Here is a 20,053-nt window from a genome sequence, read left to right on the forward strand (position 1 = left end):
AAGTCAGGTCTCCTGCCATCCTGGGCCTCGGGGCCTGCTGGGAGCGGGATCTTCCGCTCTCCTGGTGTTGGCTGCTGTTCCTCCTTGAATGGCCGTGCCCTCCCCCTTCCTTCCTGTCCAAAGGCAGGGCCGTCCAGAAGCTGCCAGAGCTTGACTCACCCACTCTGCTTCCCCTCCAGGCAGGTGAACGACACTGACCACACACACGCCATCTACACCCGGCTGGCCCGCGGGCCTCAGGGCTCTGGCGGGGAGCTGCTCTGCCACCGCATAGAGCAGGAGTGCCGGGTGGGCCCCTTGGAGCTGAACCGCGAGGCCATCCTGAGGACCAGCACCGATCTGAACACTCAGCGGGTTCTCTACTCGGACAACAACGGCTACCAGATGCAGCGCAGGACCTACAGAAACTACGCGAACAACAGTGTCTCCCGGGTAGGCCCTGCGGCGCCCCGTGGGCACAGGGCCCGCAGACGCAGCGCCGATGGCGCTTCTGCAGCGGGCGGGAGGGACCCCTGTGAGCGCCCACGGTCAGCAGCGGAGTCTAGAGCGTCTCTCTGAACCTCCGCTGCCCGACATGTGCCGTTAGTGGGTGAGGCCCAGGCTTGTTCAGACCTGTGCCCGAGCTCTGGTGCCACCGCGTGTGAGGGAAGTCTCTGAGGTCTCCTGTGTGCCCCTCGGGTCCTCGTCTGTCAGATGAGCGCCTCACTGGGGGTCACTCTGGGGATAAGCAGATGATGCCTGTCTAGGCCTGAGCGGGGTTGGACCCTCACTGGCTCCTCTCAGTAGACCCACTGCCAGGCCGCTTGGTGAAATGGCAAACACAGCCTCAATTCCGAAATCAGTTCAGCTCCCAGACCCTTTGCATCCAGCAGAGTGACCAAGGGCAGGTCACCTGGCTTCCCTGGGCTTCTGTGCTCTTCTGGGAAAGGAAGTGACCTCCCCTCAGAAATCTGGGGGTCAGCTGGGACATCCAGGTGCAGGGCTGTGCGGGGCACCTCTTATGCCTCAATCAGCGTTAGCTCCTCCTCCTTCCAGGGGACCCCGTGTGGGGGTTGTGGCCCCTTCCTGCTCTACCTTCCTTGAGTTTCATTCCCCGTCATTTCTATTGGCTGCTTCTCACCCACTGTGGCCGAGGCTCCAGAGAGACCAAGGCCGTCAGCCCAGGACGTCTTGCCCCAACAGAGCAAAGAGCATGGGCTCTGCGACCACTGTTCCAGCCCGGACACAGGCCCTTTTCTATCTCGCAACCAGCGGCCGAGGGCTGATCTCAGCCTGGACTGGCACACACCCCTTCATTCCCCCCTGAAGGAGTTGTGTGGGGTGGTTTGACCCCATGTTACAGATCGGGAAACTGAGGCTTAGGCATCTGAGTCCCCATCTCATATGGTCAAGAAGCAGAAGAGCTGAATTTCAATCCAAGTCGGTCAGTCTAAAACGTCAGATCCCCAAACCCTGGCCACCAACACCACACTGAGCAGCCACCGTGCCTGTGCGGGAGGCTGGCTCGGGGGCCAGAGGTGATCCAGACCAGGTGTCCTACCAGGCCCTTGGCCCCTACAGCCAGCCTGGCAGTGTTTCTGTCCACAGAATTACTACCCCATGGCCCAGGCGGCCTTCATCCAGGACAGAGGCAGCCGGCTCGTGCTGCTGTCGGAGCGGGCCCACGGCGTCTCCAGCCAGAGGAGCGGGCAGGTGGAGGTAGGAGGAGGCCCCTCCGGACCCCCGGGGGCGCGGCAGGGGCGAGGCGGGGCCTGTCACACAGCTCTTCCCTGCAGGTCATGCTCCACCGGCGGCTCTGGAACAACTTCGACTGGGCCTTGTGGGACAACCTCACACTGAACGACACCACCGTTGTCCGCCCTGTGCTCTGGCTGCTGCTGGGACCCCGCACACTCACCGCCGGCCTGCGCCAGAGGAGTGGGCTGGCGCTGCGGCACAGGCCCGTGGTGCTGCTGAGAGAGCTGAATGGTAAGGGGGTCCTCTCAGTGCTTGTGTCGTCTCGGCCCAGAGGGAGCCGGCCTGGCCGGGGGTGGGGACGGGCTTGCGCCCTCAGGGATCTGGGCTACCTCGGGGCAGGAAGGGACTCAGGGACCTCTGATCCCAGCCCCTCATTTGAAATATGGGCAAACTGAGGTGCAGAGAGGCTCAGCGCCTCATTCAAGGTCATATGCTAGTCAGCGCACACCTGGGACTCAGCTCCTCCCTCCACACACCTTTTCCCTGCGTCGCCTCCCTTTTCCCCTCTGACGTCCCTTTCTCTTTATCAATATGATGCAAGTCCACCTCTTACTTCGGGTCCGGAGGCTCAGCATTTAAAAGACTGGTTTTACCTAAATTAAGCATGCCGTCACCAGGTGAGGGCGATTCTTACCCATGTTCTGATCTGCAAGGTTTTTATATTTCTTGCACTGCGACTACTATAGATGCACATCCGTCCAGTGTGGTATATTTACTGACACAGTGGACCATGAAATTCATTAAACAATGATTTCTGTTAAAGATGGTGCTATGGAGAAGCCTTAAAAATTTAAAGACTTAGGTAAAATATGGGATCCTCATTCTCACTACAGGCGCACCTTACTTCACATTCTTCCCTTTATTGAGCTTTGAAGATACTGCTTTGTGTGTGTGTGTGACAAATTGGAGGTTATGGCAACCTTGCATAGAGCAGTCTACTGGCACCATTCCTCGAGCCACATTTGCTCAGTTCCCATCTCTGTGTCACAATATTTCAAATATCTCATTGTATTAGATTTGTTATGGGGATCTGGGATCAGTGATCTTAATGTTGTAACTGCAAAAGATATGCAATTTGCTGTAGGTTCAGTTAATGTAACATTTTTAGCAATGAAGACTTTTTAAATTAAGTTTTAAACATTGTTCCTGTTAGATACATTGCTATCCCACACTTAATAGACGACAGTGTAGTGTAACTGTATTTTCACATGCACTGGAAAATGCAAAAGCCATTGATGCCTTAATTGGGACATTTGGTTTATTGCGGTGGTTGAACCCAAACCCACAGTATTTCCAAGGTTTGGCTGTAATCCTTAAACGGCGTTCTGTTTCTACTCGTAGAAGTGTTGATGAAGATTTGATTTAAGATTCTCACTGTTTCTGTTGTAGAGCCGGTCCTTACAGGGCATTAGGGAGCAGGTGGGCTGTGGTGTCTTGTTTTCCCACCATTGATGGAGTGCCTGCTGTATGCTGCAAGTTGCACATGCATTAGGCCCAGGCCCTCTCCTGAAGGTTTCTCGGGGGCTGTCCGTTGGGGAGACAGGCTCACCCAGGTCCGGGTTCAGGGTGGAGAGGGAGCGGTGCCGAAGGGAGGGCCTGGTGCTGTGTAGGTCTGGTGGAGTTGGAGACCTCAGACCCGGTGGAGATCAGGGACCAGCTCTGAGGGCTATCAGGTGATGTTCTCTTGTGTGGCAGTAAAGAAACTGAAGGACAGCCACTCGGGCAGAGCCTGGGGAAGCTCATGGGGTCGAAGGAGAAGCTGGACAAGAGGCCTGTCAGGTGGGAGGCAGGGCAGCTCTGGGCCTCTTGAGAGCAGGTGTCCATCTCCCCCAGGACTGCCAAGAGCTGCCTGCCCGGCCACCTCCAGGTCCCAGGTGCAGATTCCCAGGAGAGGGGATGGGACTGGCCAGCAGGGTCGGGGGCTGCTCCTGGATCAGTCAGTGCTTCCTTCCTGGCAGCTGAGAGCCTTTCCCACAGAGGGGATGTTGCCCTGGTGAGAAAGCTCCAAGCCTGTGGTCGGCTCCATCCACAGGACCCACTCTGGTCTCTTCTGGTTGCACATGAGAGAAACCAAAGCTGAGCCACAAGGAGCCTTTATTCTGAGGCCCACAGAACGAGAGACGGGCGAGGATGTAATTGTGCCTCGGGTGCTGGACCCTCCATGCGGCGGCCCCTCTCCCTCCTTCCGTCCCCTGTGCTTCTCTCTGTCTGCAGACCTTCTTCCTCCTCCTCCTAGAGGGACGTGGCTGTGAACAGCTCTGGGGCCACATGTGTCCCCTCCACCCAAAAAGAACTGAGACTCAGACTCGGGTCTCAAGAGCAGAGGTCCAGGGAAAGATTCTGATTGGTCCTGGCGAGATCACGTGACACAGGTCTGGACCAATCACTGTAGCCTGGGGTATTGTGAGGAGATGGCAGCTCCAGCTGGAGCGCAGAGGTGAACAGACCGTTTCCTGGAAGGAGGAGGAGGGCTGAGGTCCTTCTGAGCAGAGACACCGATGGATGACCAGCAAGGGGAGATGGCTTCCAACACTGGACAGAAACAGGGCTCCAAATGGACTTCCTGTGTGGTCTGGAAGAAACAGTCCCCTCTCTGGGTCTTAGTTTCCCCATCTGTAATTTGAAATGACTGGACAAGAGAGCCAAGGCTGTTTAGGGCATTTGCACCAGCAGATGCTTGAGGCTGACTGGGGTGTGGGCTACAGGTGGGAGGGCTGGGAGACTGGCTGGAATGGGGGACTTAGAGAACTCTGAATGCCAGAAGGAGGAGTTTGGTCTCAGCCCTCCCCTTGTCATCCATCTGCCTTGCAGAGACTGCCCAGGATGGCCCAGGCCCCCAGCAGCAAGAGGCTGTGACTCTGCCCCCAAGTCTCCACCTGCAGACCCTCAGCATCCCCGGCTGGAACTACAGCTCCAACCACACAGAGCACCTGTGGAATCTCCGGAAAGGTGAGGCAGGTGTTCATGTGTCCAGATTCACTCCACTCTCCCCATATCAACCAGACCCCCAAGCCCATCACCAGACAAAGGAGCTCTCCTCAGAGCTGTCCAGACTCTATATACCCTGGTTCTCTTATCTGCCAATGGGGAGAACGAGGCCCACAGAGAGGCAGGTCACTCAGGACGCCTGGGACAAGGTGGACCTGGATGCCATCCAGACAGCAGTGACAGTGTGCAGAGGGAAGCCCCCAGCAGGGCCTCAAGGAGGGCTCCCTGGGGGAAGAAACACCTGCCAGGAACCAACTTGTTATATTGCCGAAGCCCCTGCGGCACCTGATCTGCCACTATACACCTGAGCACCTCCCTAGCAGGGCTGATTGTGCCTCAGCCACTATCCTGTTCCCAGAGACCCACCCAGGGCTGGCACACCCCAAAGTAAGTGTGTGCAGAACTAGGAAAAAGGGGAAAAGGAAGAGGCAGAGACCAAATTTTACCTTTGTATCTGGTACTCTGGATATTAGAAACAGTGGCTGCAACCTACAGCCACGTGGCTGCCTAACACGGACTTATAACATCCCCACTCCCCCGGCCTGTCACAGAAGACGAGGGGCAGAGGGCCTCTCCTGCAATAACAGAGCCTTCCCTACCTACCTGTGTGCGATGCCAAGCCCACTGAGAACACTTGCACTGGACGCAGCTTCTACCAAAGAAGAGGAAAAGGGGGCTGGGCTGGACCAGTGCTTCCTTCCGGACAGAAGTGAGTGAGGGACCGAGCGACAGCTGCATCCAAAGATGCAGTGAGGCTCCCCTGGTCCTCATATGCTACTAACCACCTTATGACGCAGGCTACCGTCATCACCGTCACCTTCATCGTGTCATCAGCACCGTCCTTCTCCTTGTCTTCATCGTTATCACCAGCGTCATCATCATCAGTTCTTAACCACAGCACTAAGAACATAGGGAAGAGATTTTACAAAGTTTTTTGCTTCAGTAACAAAATTCCGAACTCTCGCTGTCCTACTAGAACCATCATTTCACCCCCACGCCACGTGTCCACTGGGCATCAGCAGGAACGCCCTTCTCACCTGGTCACCAGGGACCTGGCAGGTGGAGGCTGTGTTGTAACACAAGCTTCCTCAGTCACTGAGGCAGGAAAAAGCTTCCGTGGGACATGAGGCATCACCTCTGCTCACACTGTGTTGGCCTCAGAGTTATGTGGCCACTCCACCCTTCACAGAGAACGAAATACAATATTCCAGAGAACTGGAAGATTGAGGACAGGCTCAGTGATGGCCACAAAGCTGAATGAGGACCAAGACTTTCCAAACGTCAGAATTGGCCCCTGTGTGGGTGGTGGGAGGCACTACAGTCAGCTGGACCTGGGCTGGAATCCTCCCTCCCTCCTTCTGTTGCTCAGCAGCTGTGTGGCCTTGAGCAAGTGTCTGCCCCTCTCTGAGCCTCGAATCCTTGTCTGTCAAGTGGGGGCCATGTCAGCTGCCTCCCAGGGCGGTTGAAGATGTGAAGTTGAGGTGAGTGTGTAAGGTACCAGGCACAGACAGGGGTCCTCACTGCCACCTTCCTGTGTCCCTAAGGCCATCCACGAAAGGCCAAGGCTGACCTCCGCCGTGTCCTGCTGCGGCTCCACCACCTGTATGAGGTGGGGGAGCACCCGGTCCTGTCTCAGCCTGTGACGGTGAACCTGCAGGTAACCTGCCCCCACCTTGCGTCCCGCCCTCAGGTCACTGAATCAGCCCCCTGCCCCCCAGCAGATGCACACAGGGAGACAAACCCAAGTGCGACCGTCCTGACTCGGATGCCCCTGGGCACAAAGGAGGGAGGGTCAGTCTCCGGGGGACAGGGGGGCGCCACCCCTCCTTCTTTGAGGACTTCTGGGCTGTCAGTTATGACAACATGCCTGCATTTTGGTTGTTTCACATTTATTCTTGTGGTAAATGTTTTTACACAACACAGATGTTACTTGTGTGATCAGAAAACACAGTAGATTTTCACACAGACTTCCTAGATGGTGATCAGTCACAGAGTCCAGGGTGTGGGTCAAGGAGACTCTGCTGAGCAGCGCGGGCCCCCTGGGCTCTGGGCCTAAGACTCCCCACCTCTGAATGGGGAGGGCAGAGTCTCTGCCTGCAGGGCTGCTGAGAGGCCCTGGGGTGCTCACGTGCACACAGGGGCCTCACACCTAGGAGGCTGGTGGATTTGTGTCCCCGGACCCCGACCTCCGTCCTCACTCCCCTCTGACCCCCACTAACAGGTGAGGCGCCTGCTGCCCGGACTGACCGCCTTCTTTCCTCAGAAGCTGTGAGGAGATGCCTGCTTTCTCCCCAGTTTGCTTCTCTGTGGGGCTGTGGGCTCGTTACTCATCTCCTGCTCACAGAGAATTTCTGTAAATCTCTGTGTTGTGGCTCTGGCCCCATTGGTACCTGTGTCCTCCACGGACTCTGGAAGGACCCCAGTAACCCACCCGGAGCTGCCGTTGCGACGCCTTCCCATCGCCCCCTTTCACAGCTCTCGCCTCCATGCAGGCGGGTGGACGGCCTCTTTCCTCCCCAGGGTCCTTCCCTCTGTCGTCACGGACCTGCTGCCCAGGTGACCTTCATCTTCCCACCTGGCCTTCATCCGTGCACTGGCTTTATTTCTTCTGTTGTCACCACTTGGTCGCAGAAGCAGATGTAAAGGCAGAAGGGGGGATGGGAGCAGCACACAGAGCCTCGCCCTCCATGCCTTCTCCCACCAGCACAGGGAAGCTCCTGCAGACAATCCCAGCCCTCCGGTCCGCAGACTGTCCTTTCCTTACAGTGGCCAGAATGGCGGCCCCCCTCCCCTCTGCACGGGGGGGCTGGGTCGGTGCTTACTGGGGAAGAGGGGATGGAAACCAGGACTGGCTCCATCCTGGGTCCATGCAGGGCGCCAGCTGAGCAACGCTGGGAGGAGGGACCGATGTTGGGGGAAGGTCAGGTTCCTGCCGTCCCCTGGGCCTGCTCATCCAGCTGGGCACATGGGGACGCACGCTACTCCCCGGCCTCAGTTCCCTCTTCTGTAAAATGGGGCTGCCCATCCTGTCCCTGGAGATTTGCTTCAGGAACGAAGTGCAGGAGATGCTGTGCCCTGGGCCACGGTGCGCCCGCCCTTGCTTCTGTTTTGTTCTCTGCTCAGAGCTGGGGCCTCGGGTAGCTCACCCCTCCCACAGTCCGTGCTGCGGGGGCTGGGCTCCGTGCTGGCGGTGGAGGAGCGCTCGCTCACTGGGACCTGGGACGTGAGCACGCTGCACCGCTGGACGTGGAGGACCCAGGATCGTCCCCTCCGCAGAGGTTTGGGCGCCCCTGGTTCAGGCTCCACCCGGGATTCCCAGCCCGCCCTTCAGCCAGGATCAGGAACTGGACAGGCTTGGCTCAGATCCCACTCTGCTCCTTAAGACCCATGTGACCTTGAACAGGCTGCCCTCCTGCTCTGAGTCTCAGCCTTTCTGAATGCACCACATCAGGTTAAGGAAGGCTTCAGGTCAGCCTCCACCTGCCAGGAGTCCACACAGGTGGGGTGTGTGTGTGTGTGTGTGTGTGTCTCCAAGACCATACCCCTGCCTGTGCCTTGGGTGAGCCCCAAACTTACCAGCACATCCCCAGGGGGCACCTGCCATGCTGAGCTCACACTGCACACCCCACAGTTACCCCTTGAAAACCACTGGCTGCTTCTTGCCTCCCAATCTGTGCCTGTGCCGCTCCCTCTGCCTGGACAGCGTTGTCCCCTTCATCCTGGCCAGCTTCTAGTCGAGCTCCCCGAGGTCCAGGGCTGGGTCAGGTGCCTCCTCTGCTCTCTGTTCCCGCTGAGTTTGCTCTGACCCATATCACCTTTTGTGTACTGCACACAGCATGGTCTGGGCACATAGGTAGACACTTAGTCAATTTGGGATAGATGGGTGGATGGAAAGATGGATAGGTGTTGAAGAAAAAGAGCAGAAGGAAGGAAGGATGGAAAAAAGAGGGAGTCATCGAGCGAGGGAGGCAATGATGGAGCGAGGTGTATGCTGGATACACGGATGAGTGGATGATGAGTGGATGATGAGTGAGTGGATGGGAGGATAGATGGATGGATGGATGGATGGAAGCACGGGTGAATGAATGGATGGATAAGATGCATCCCAAGGGAGAAGCCTGAGCCCCAGGATGTGACTTCAGCAGAGCCCAGTGAGATAAAGGGCAGTTCCCCCTCCATGGCCTCAGTGAGAACGCTCTCAGGCATTGAGTGCCACACCCCAGGGGATATGAGGCCAAGTGGGGCAGGACCAGCTGGATCCGCCTTCCCTGTGGTGGGGCGCTCTGCAGAGGGCAGAAATGAAAGAAGCCTGCTGGCAGTGCAGCCCTGTCAGGAAGGGGCAGCCGACGGCCCTGATCACCATAGAAACCGCGAGAATGCGGGCAGGGGCGGTGTTGTGAGGGGGGTGCAGGGAGGAGGTGACCTGGGGAAGCAGGTGGCTCCAAGGACGGTGCTGGACAGACCACCTCTGCTCCCCCAGGAGGCTCCAGCCACCCTTCGCCAACCCCCGGATGCCCCACCATCACCATCCACCCGAAGGAAATCCGGACCTTCTTCATTCACTTTCGAAAGCAATGAGCCCTTGGCGGATGTGTGGCCTCAGGATGCAGAGGACGCAGCGTGGAGGGGTGAGGGGTCACTGCCCATCTGGCAGGCCTGCGGCAGGACATGGATGGAACTGGGGTGTTCTGATCTCTTCAATAAACATTGCATTGAGGACCTGTTTCTTCCCCTGCCCCCCAGAGCCAGCCCTCCCTCTCCTCTCCTCTCATGTGTGAGAGCTTCACACAGGCTCACGTTCCTTGTTCATTTCCCAAAGTCAAAGACAGGAGGTTCTCCCAGAGGCAGAGGAAATACAGGGTTACCAAAATGCATCTGCCTGCAGGCTTCGCTGGGTCTCACCAAGGTCACCAGTGATGACTGTGGCCCTGCTGCGTGCAGGGGGCCTTCACAGGCTCATCCCAGGCTGATGACACCCCTGAAGGGTGTGGCTGTGCCCACTGGACGGGGGAGGGAGCTGTCCACCCCAGACTCCTCCCCTGCCCCAGGGGGACACCTGCCACCTCCTAGCTCAGGCCACCAGGAGATGAAAGGAAACCGCATAGCACATGAAATGGGACACCATTTATAAGAATTATTAACAACAAGAAATGTGTATGTTCCACTCCCAGATGTACGTCCAAAGGACTGGGAATATATACTCTCCAGGAAATATTACTGCACGTTCACAGGCACATTCTTCACATTCATCAAAGGTGGACACAACTCAAGTGTCCATCAGATACCTAAATACACAAAACATGCCATATCTACACAGTGGAATATTACTCAGCCATAAAAAAGAACAAAGGCCACTACAAACATTATATAAGTGAAGGAAGCCAGACACGAAAGGCCACATGCTGTGCCATTCCATTTCCATGAAGTGTCCAGAAGAGGCAAATCCACGCAGGTTGAAAATAGAGTCCTAGTTCCCGGGGGCCGGGGGAGGACAGAACAGGTGTGACTCCTGGCAGGTCTGGGGTGTCTTTGCGGGGTGGTGTGATTGTTGGAGAATTAGATAGTGCTGAGGGTGGCACGGTTTTGTGAATGCACCAAAACCCGCTGAACTGTGTACTTGGAAAGTATGAGTTTGATGGTGTGTGATTACATCTCAGTGGCAAATATTCTGGGAGAGTCAACTATGAGATGCAAGGAGGTCGTATGGTCCCCAGGGCTGAGGGATGTCCTGAGGGAAGGACAGACTTGGAAGGACTCGACCTCCTGGGAGAGGGTGGCCTGTGACCACCGGACAGCAGAGTCCTTCTCTGGTCCGGCCAGTGGGAGCTGCTCTGGAGCTGCGGGCAGGGAAGGTCCTGGGCGTGCAGATGGGAGCAGGCCACGGGCGACCGGGGACACGGGGCGCGGGGAGCCGGGCCGCAGGGGCGGAGGCCTTCGCCGCCCGGGGGTGCCCGGGGCCCGGCTGCCGTGTCGGGCAGGCCGGGCTGTGGCTGCGGAAAGGCCAACCGCGCTCGCGGCGAGGACGAACTCCGTCTCAGAGGAATTCCGCCGACGGCCGGGAGCAGGTGACCGGGGCGCGTCCGGGGTGACGCCGGCAGCCGGCAGAGGGCAGCAGCGTGGCGCCTCGAAGGCCCGCGGCGCGTCTGGGGCGTGCGCGCTGCAGGGGGGCGCCGGCACGCGCCCCTCGGCGCAGCCCCGCGCCGGCCGTGCGGGGCCGCGGGGCCCGGGAGGGGCGGCCCGGCCCGAGGGAGGGGCCCCGCTCGGCCTCGGCCCGCCGGGCCCGGAGACGGGGCCTCCGGTGCGCCTGCGCGAGAGGCGCGCGCCGCCCCGGCTCTGGGCCGCCAGCCGGGCGCGAGGGGGGCGGCGAGAAGCCTCTGCGCTGTCGGCCCGCTGCCTCTTCCGGGCCCCCAGGGGGCCCTCCTCGGGCCGTGTTGGGAACAGCCCAGGGAGGGTCCGGGCCGGGTTCTGTCCCGTGTTTAACCTCTCCCGGCACAGGCCCTGGGGCGGGAGCGGGGGCCTGCGGAGGGCTCTCGGCGTTGTCAGCTTTGCTGTCGCAAAGCCTCACGTGACGAAGGAGCGGCAGAACCTCCACTGTCCCCTGCAAACAGGAGCTCCGTTCAGGGCCCTTCCCCCCGAACCGTCACTGTCGTTCCTGGATGTGCTGGGCTCCGTCCTGAGTGCTTGACACCTGGGGTCTCCAATCCCCCAGCAACCAGCGTGCGAGGTCAGGGTTCTTGACTCCACGAGGACAATCCAGAGTCTTCCTCTGCTCCCTGTGGGCTCTGCTCGCCGCTCCCCAGACTGCTGTCTCCCCTCCTCCTCTGCTTCAGCCACATCAGTCTTGTGGTTCCTCTAATGCACCAACCACAGCCCCACCTCAGGGCCTTTGCACCTGCCATTCCCTCTGCCTGCAAAGCTCCTACCCCAGTGCTGCCCGGCTCCCTCCCTAGTTCCATTCAGGTCTCTGCCCAAAGGTCCCTTCCTCCTCTGTCCACTCTAAGCAGGGTGTCAGCCCTGCCCACCAGTCCCTCTCTGCTCCCCCCTCCCCACCACCCCCAGCCAGGCTTTCTCCTTCTCCAAGCCCTCCGAGCACTCGTCAGTATGTAGGGGGGTTACCTGTCCACCCATGTCCTGTCTGTGCCCTCCCAGCAGGTGTGAGCTTCACAGAGGAGAAACTGCTGGGCTCCCAGGCAGAGCCGTGTCCGGACATGCCTGGTCCTTGGTCACCATTCAGTAGATGCGCTGCAGCCGCAGTGACAAAGGGGCTCTGTGACTTTCCTTCAGTAGAAGAGTGAGGATAGGAAGGTGGGGGTCCCCCTGGCCCCATCTGACCCCCCTTCCAGGGCCATGGCCTTGGACTGACCATCCGTTGGAAAGGGTGCTGTGAGCCCAGGAGGGCCTCTGATATTGCGGCCCCTCACCCTGGCCCCATTGTCCCCAGGAGGGCCCCCCAGAGCCTGGTCTCAAGGTTCTGTGTGACCAGGGAGAAATGGAAGCTTCATCTGCACTGAGTCCCAGGATGTGGCAGGGCCCCACCCCCAGTGACTACTAACCCGAGGTCCTGATGGTGCACACCCTTCAGGCACCTCTGGGTGAGCGGAGCAACAGCCCTGTGGTGGGGGCAAATTGCTCTCATGCATGGTCATCTGGAATCCTGCAGGGAAACGAGGGAGCTGGGTGTTTAGGGGAATAAAAGCTGATACGGGAACAAGGGTGTTTTGATAATTTTCTTTGTATTAGTTTGATTTTTCTTTCTGATTTTTGTGACTCTATTGTATGCTTTTGAATTGTCGTTACCCTGTTTTTCAAGTATGTTTAACCCATTACTATATGTATTTACTTTAGGCTGGTAATCATATAGGCTCAAACACATCCTAAAACAAACAAACAAACCAACAAACCTACATTTTCTTGCTCCCCTCTCCAACACTGTACGATTGGCCACCCTCTTTCACATACTCACGCTTAATTCTTTTGCTGTCCGTGGTAGTTATCGCATTTCCCATTGTGATTTTCTCTTTTCTACAGAGTCCTGTTTCTTTTCTATTTAGAGAAGATCTTTCAAGATTTCCTTTAGGATAGGTTTAGTACTGCTGCCTTCTTTTAGCTTTGCTTGCCTGAGAAACCGTCTCTCTCTCCTTCTATTCTAAGTGATAGCCTCGCTGGGTAGAGTATCTGAGGCTTTTCTCTCTCAGGACTTCAGATATATCTTGCCACTCCCTTCTGGCCAGCAATGTTTCTGTAGAGAAACCAGCTGAGAGCTTTCTGGGGGTTCCCTTGTAACTAACTGTGTTTTTCTCTTGCTGCCTTTAGCATCTTTTCTTTACCTTTAACTTTGACCATGTTAATTATAATATGTCTTCGTGGAAGTCTGTTTGGGTTCTTCTTGTTTGAGACCCTCTATGCTTCCTGTATTTTGATATCTGTTTCCTTCTTTGTGTTGGGGAATTTTTCAGTCATAATTTCTTCAAATATGTTTTCAATACCCTTTTCTCTTTCTTCTCCTCTGGGACCCCTATTATGCATAAATTGGCATGCTTCATATTATCCCAAAGGTCCCTTATATTGCTTTCATCTTTTTTTTCATTTGTTTTTCGGACTCCTGTTCTGACTGAGTGACTTCCGTTACTGTGTCTTCCAAATGGCTCACTCGTTCCTCCGCATTGTTTGGTTTGCTATTGATTGCCTTTAGCTCAGCTTCTATCTCAGCAGTTGAGTTTTCTGATTTTAATTGGCTCCTCTTACAGTTTCTGCTTCCTATTCTCCATTTCTATCTGCAGCCTCTCTTATTTCCTTTAGTGCTTTTATCCGTTCCTTTTTGCACTCAGGTTCCAGCAGACTGCAGAGGTCTGTCCCACTGTTCGCACTTTCAGGGGGTTTCTCTTGTTCCTTTACTTGGGGGTGGTTCCTCCGCTTCTTCATTTTCTTATATCTCTCTCTGACGCTGAGTTGAGAAGTAAGTTATCCCTGTGCTCTTGAAGGGCTGTTTTCACAGGGGAGCATGTCTGTGTAGACTGTGTGTGTCTGCTCTTGTTGGGAGGGCTGTTTTTAGTATGGACGGTTGTCACTTCTTTCCTCCATGTGTGCTGGTTGTTATCGCATTGATTGGGGGGTGATCAGTGCTGTGGTGACCAGAGTCTGCCCTGGATGTTGAGTGGGGCCTCCTCTCTGCTCTGTGGCTATCACAGCCCTGTCAGGAGCTGGGTCTGCTCCTCTGTTGTTGGAATAGAGGCCCCCAGATCCATTTCTGAGCTGCCTTGTGAGGTAGGCAGGACTGGGCTGCTTCTGCTGGGAGAGGAGCCTCTGAGCATTCTTCCACAGCTGATGTCCACAGGGAGGTGTCCTTTGTGGTGTCGCCTATCACTCTTTGTGCAGGCTTACAAAATACACTTGTTGATGCTGCCCTTGTCCCCACCTCAAGCTGCAGGAATGCTGGCAACCCGCCCTGGTGTCCTCCAGGCTCCACACCCACAAAGCCACCAGTGCAGATCCACCAGCGTCAGACACCAGGGTCCACTGCTGTCTGCGTCCTGTCAGGCACTGGATCCACAGTGGTCTACCCAGGCTCCAGCCCCACCTTTGCACAAGCACACCCAGTGTTAATGCCATACCCACCCCTGCCACACACCAGTACTCAGCTTGTATGTCCTAGAGACGCCGATTCAACAAAGGCACCAGCAGAGCAAATGTGTCACAGCCACCTGGGCCTGGGCTCAGATCTCAGCCCCACTTTCAAAGTGGCGCAGCGTCTGGGAATGGGTTCAGTTTTCAGCCCTGCCTCTGCCCAGAAGCCACTCGCCAGCAGTTGTGCCTCTTCACGAGCCAGCTAAGAAGACTGCTAGGTCTGGATCCCGCCCCTCCCCCTGCAAGAGTACACTGACAGTGATGCCAAGCAATGCCCTCTGGGCTAGCGGAGAAGGCAGCTGTGGCTGGCTGCATTGCACTCCTCCCTCCACATGTACCAGCAGCGGAAACTTCTACAGTAGACCCAGGTTCCTTCACCAAATTGGCAGGATATAAGATTAACATATAGAAATCTGTTGCATTTCTTTACACTAACAATTAAATATCAGGAAAAAAGTAAAAAAAGAAAAACCAATCCCTTTAAAATTTCATCAGGAAAAAAAAAAAATACTTAAGAGTAAACCTGGCCAAGGAAGTGAAAGACTTATACGTGGAGAACTATAAAATTTTGATTAAGGAAATTAAAGATGATTTAAAGAAATGGAAAGATATTCCATGCCCTGGGATTGGAAGAATTAACATTGTTAAAATGGCCACACTACCCAAAGCAGTCTACAGATTTACTGCGATCCCTATCAAATTACCCAGCACATTTTTCACAGAACTAGAACAAATAATCCTAAAATTTATATGGACTCACAAAAGACCCAGAATTGCCAAAGCAATACTGAAGAAAACAGAATGAAGCTGGAGGCATAACACTCCCAGACTTCAGACAATACTACAAAACTATAGTGATCAAAACAACATGGTATTAGCACAAAACCAGACATACGGATCAACAGAACAGAATAGAGAGCCCCAAAATAAACCCATACACCTATGGTCAATTAGTCTTTGATGAAGGAAGCAAGAATATAGAGTGGAGAAAAGACAGTCTCTTCAGCACGTGGTGTTGGGAAAGTTGGACAGCTGCATGTAAATCAATGAAGTTAGAATACTCTCTCATACCATAAACAAAACTAAACTGAAAAATGGCTTAAAGACTTAGATGTGTAAGACATGACACCATAAAACTCCTACAAGAGAACACAGGCAAAAAATTCTCTGACAGAAATCGTAACAATATTTTCTTAGGTCAGTCTACCAAGGCAATAGAAATAAAAGCAAAGATAAACAGATGGGAACTAGTTAAACTTATAAGCTTTTGCAGAGCAAAGGAAACCATAAACAAAATGAAAAGACAACTTATAGACTTACCATATGATCCAGGAATCCCACTTCTGGGCATATATTTGGAGGAAACTAATTAGAAGAGATAAATGCACCCCAATGTTCATAACCACACTATTTACAATAGCCAAGACGTGAAAGCAACCTGAATGTCCATCAGCAGATGATTTGATAAAGAAGTTGAGGTATATATGTACTACTTAGCCATTAAAAACAAGAAGAAAGTAATTCCATTTGCAGAAACATGGATGGACCTGGAGATTGCCATTCTAAGTGAAGTAACCCAGAAAGAGAAAGGAAAATATCATGTATCACTTATATGTGGAATCCAAAAAAAAAAAAAAGACACAAATGAACTTATTTACAAAACAGAAATGGACTCACAGACATAGAAAACAAACTTATGGTTACCTGGGGGGAAAGGGAGGTTGAGGGATAAATTGGTAGTTCGGGATTCGCAGATACTAACTACTGTATATAAAATAGATAAATAACAAGGACCTACTGTGTAGCACAGGGAACTATATTCAATATCTTGTAATAACCTATAATAGAAAAGAATATGAAAAATATATATATGTATATGTATAACTGAATCACTTTGCTGTACACCTGAAACTAACACAACATTGTAAATCTATTTTTAAGTTAATAAATGAATAAATAAACAAATACATTGCAGAGCTTGCAAGAATGCAAGTGAAGTCCCTAAGGGGGGCTAGGAGGGAACTGAATACTAAAACCAGATAGGTGAACAAAGGTCAAAACCAGAGCTACAAGTAGAAGAAACACAAAGGATGGGAGACTAGGTCTTGGATAGGCTCTGCCTACCCTGTCACTGAAAATGTTCTAACCTGTGCAAAGGTACCAAAAGGAATCTAGTCTGTGTATTCTGGCTATGGTTTCTGGTAGGGGAAAAAAAAAACTGTCACTGACCGTGAGGGAGGGAAAACAAGTAACAGGTTGTCTTGCTAGCTCCCTGAGGGGGAGGGGCTGGTCTCTTACATGGGGTGAGGGTAGGGATGGATCCAGGGGTTGGGCCAGAGGATCACCTCAGACTGGCAGCTGGGATTTTGGTCTTTTTGTATCTTGTTCATAACTTGCCCCAATTGTGCTTATACTTATACAGTTATTTTTATTCCCATACAGTTTCTTTGTATTCTGGTGCCCGATCCTGGTGCAAGCATTGCAGCCCAGGGTCCAAGGTCCCAGGGCCCAGCCTGTCTCAAAATTAATAAAAATACAAATTCAAAATTTTTTTTTAAATTCTTTGACTCTATAAGTATGAAATTGCTCTCAACCTGGTCAGGGGGTTTGAGCCACACAGAAACAACCACAAATCCCTGCTGGAGAAGCTTTCTCAACCAAGCCTGCTAGGGTTCCCTCAAATTAAGTTTGGCCAAACATTATACACACACACACACACACACACACACACACACACACACAAAGGGAACAAAGCATCATGAGTGAATCAGCAAAAGCGAAAAGCAAATGATATTAGAATTATCAGACAAAGTATAAAACGACTATTTATGAAATATTTAAAGAAATGGAAGGTAATTGAAGGGGAAAAAAAGTAAGGAACAAAATACTATCCAAATTAACCAGGCAATGTTAGCAACATTCCTGGCCTCTACTCACTACAATGCCAGTAGCAACCTTCCCCTCCAAGCTGTGACAAGAAGAATGCCTCCAGACATCGCCAAATATATACCCTAGGGAATAAAATTACCTGCAGTTGAGAACATCCTCTCCTAGAGGAAGGTCCAAGATGATACTATGCAAGAAAATTAGGTAACTGAGCAAGCAGCAAAGCAACAGGAAAATTTTGAAATAATATGGGATTTTGTCAAATCTAAGCAGCTATCAATTTTAAGATTTGCTGTTGTTTTAGGTAATGCTAAGAATGAGACTACACTACAATTAAAGTATGAATCAATGTTTTATGTCATGGCAACTGAAAGATGCAGCACAATTCCAGAGAATTTAAATGTGAAAAAAAAAGGTGCAATGAGAATTTATGAAAAATATTACCTTAGTAAAACAAAAAGTCAGCCAGGCAGACATGATAAAAAGAACCAAATAAAGCTTACTGAAACTCTGAGTGATAAAAAGTTTAGAATATATATATATATATGTATTATGCGTGTGTGTGTGTGTGTATATATATAAAGTATGTAACTCCTGTGCACCGAATAAAATAGTTACCAATGTATGTTATATGTGTGTGCAAAAAAAGTGACAATTACAGGAAAAGTTAACAAAATTATCAGCATAATGAGATAATGGACAGGTCAAGCAGACAACAATTTAACAGGGTTACAGAAAATATGAACAAGCTTGAGTTTCATTGATTCTGCAAATGATCAAAGATCTTAAGAAGGCCAGAGCAGAGCTTCACGTTTACACCTGGGAGAAGAGCGTTTCAAGCAAAGGAAACAGAAATGCAAAGGCCTTGAAGTGGGAAGTTACCTAATATGTACCAGAAACAGCATGGCGGCTGATACAGCTGGAGTGGAGGAAGTGAGGGGGATATAGTGGAAGACGTGGTCAGAAGGGCAGGGTGAAGACTAAGGTGAGCAAGTTGGGCCTCTAGATGCCTAGGGTAGGCACTCACTCTCAGGGTCATGCAGTTGCCAACCCTGCAGAGAGGTATGGGGGTGCACAGATCCCTAGAATCACACAGACCATTGTAAGGTCTTTGGCTCCCCCTCCACTTGAAATGTACAAGGTTCTGAATCCAGTCAGTGACGTGATCTGCTGTGTGTTTTTAAGGACACCTACGGAAGCTGTGTAGAGATTAGACTGTGGGCAAACAAGGGCAAAACCAGGAAGCTACTGCAGTGGCAGAGACAGGAGTTGGTGGACATGTAGATAACCCTGCTGGCAACAACTGGGTAATGCTTGTCTTTTCAAGCACACATGCAAAATTCACTAAAACTGACCAGGCCATAAAGCAAGTCTTAACAAATTTCAAAGAATTAGTATCAAATAGAACTCCATTTGTAAGTAGAATGCAACTAAGTTAACAATCAGTAAAAGCAGAGCATCACAGCCCTCATGTGGTTGGAATTCTTAAAATATAATTCTAATAATTTATGGATCAAAAAAACCATAGTGGAAATAAGAATATGCTTAGAATCAAATAATACTGAAAACAAATATCAAAAGTGGGATGCAGCTAAAGCCATTCCTGATGGGAATTTTTTTTTGAGGTTAATTTTTGCTTTTATTTGCCAGTGTAACTTAACTACAGTGGCTTGCAAACTTTTTTGACCTAAAAAACACACTTTACATCACAATCCAATACACACACACATATATATTATATGTATGTAACTGAAACCAAAGTTTTACCAAAAATATTTACCCTGAGTTTTCTTGTTGATGGGAATTTAAGAACTTAAATGCTTATATTAAAAAGAAGAAGAAGAAGAGTATAAGTCAGGAGAATAACCTAAGAAGTTAAAAAAGGAACATAGAATCAACCAAAGAAAGCACAAGGAAGGAGATAAGTAATAACAGAAATTAATAAAAGAGAAAACAAAGAAATGCCTGAGATCAGGCCCCGCACAGAAGCACCTGGCTGAGAGGCGCTCAGTCTAATCTCATCGTAGAAAACAGACAGTGTTTTTCAATTCATCCACCTGGTAAGAGTCATTTACTTTTTTTCTCCCCTTTCAAATAGACTTTATTTTTTTTAGAGCAATTTTAGGTTCACAGCAAAATTGAGCAGGAAGTACGGAAAGTTCTCATATACCCGCTGCCCCACACATGCAGAGTCTCCCCCACTATGTACATGCCCCACCAGAGTGGAGCTTTTGTTACAGTCAACGAACCTGCATTATAACATCATCATCATCCAAAGTCCATAGTTAACATTAGCGTTTACTCCTGATGTTGTACATTCTATGGGTTTGGACAAATGCATAATGGCATGTATCCACCATTAGAGTATCAAATAGTGTAAGTTTCACTGCCCTAAAAAGTCCTCTGTGCTCCATCTATTCATTACTCCCAGCCTCCAACCCTTGGCAACTAATGGTCTTTTCACTGTCTCCATAGTTTTGTCTTTTCCAGAATGTCGTAGAGTTGGAATCATATAGTACGTAGCCATTTCAGATTGCTTCTTTCACTTAGTAGTACGCATTTGCGTTTCCTCTATGTCTTTCCGTGGCTTGATAGCTCATTTCTTTTTACTGCTGAGTGATGTTCCATTGCCAGGGTATACCCCCATTATTTTTCCAGTCACCTTTTGAAGGATATCTTGATTGCTTTCAAGTTTTGGCAAGTATGAATAAAGCTGCTGTAAACATCCATGTGCAGGTTTTCGTGTGGATATAAGTTTCCAATACATTTGTGTAAGTAGCAGAGCGCCCATTGCTGTATGGTATAGTAACAGCATGTT

The 20,053-nt window shown here is 51.8% G+C and overlaps 1 protein-coding gene across 1 annotated transcript in view; it reads left to right on the forward strand.

Annotated features, from left to right (window-relative positions):
• The window catches only part of LOC116148438 (epididymis-specific alpha-mannosidase-like), a 35,024-nt gene extending 25,606 nt beyond the window's left edge, over window positions 1-9,418 (forward strand). Inside the window, 7 exon segments of the mRNA XM_064490042.1 lie at window positions 180-432; window positions 1,588-1,698; window positions 1,776-1,968; window positions 4,549-4,686; window positions 6,270-6,382; window positions 7,883-8,003; window positions 9,206-9,418. Of these exon segments, the coding sequence (XP_064346112.1) occupies window positions 180-432; window positions 1,588-1,698; window positions 1,776-1,968; window positions 4,549-4,686; window positions 6,270-6,382; window positions 7,883-8,003; window positions 9,206-9,303 (1,027 nt within the window). The 3' untranslated portion in view covers window positions 9,304-9,418.
• The last annotated feature ends 10,635 nt before the right edge of the window (window positions 9,419-20,053 follow it).

The sequence above is a fragment of the Camelus dromedarius genome, chromosome 1 (genome assembly GCF_036321535.1).
Source record: "Camelus dromedarius isolate mCamDro1 chromosome 1, mCamDro1.pat, whole genome shotgun sequence".
Lineage (NCBI taxonomy): Eukaryota > Metazoa > Chordata > Mammalia > Artiodactyla > Camelidae > Camelus > Camelus dromedarius.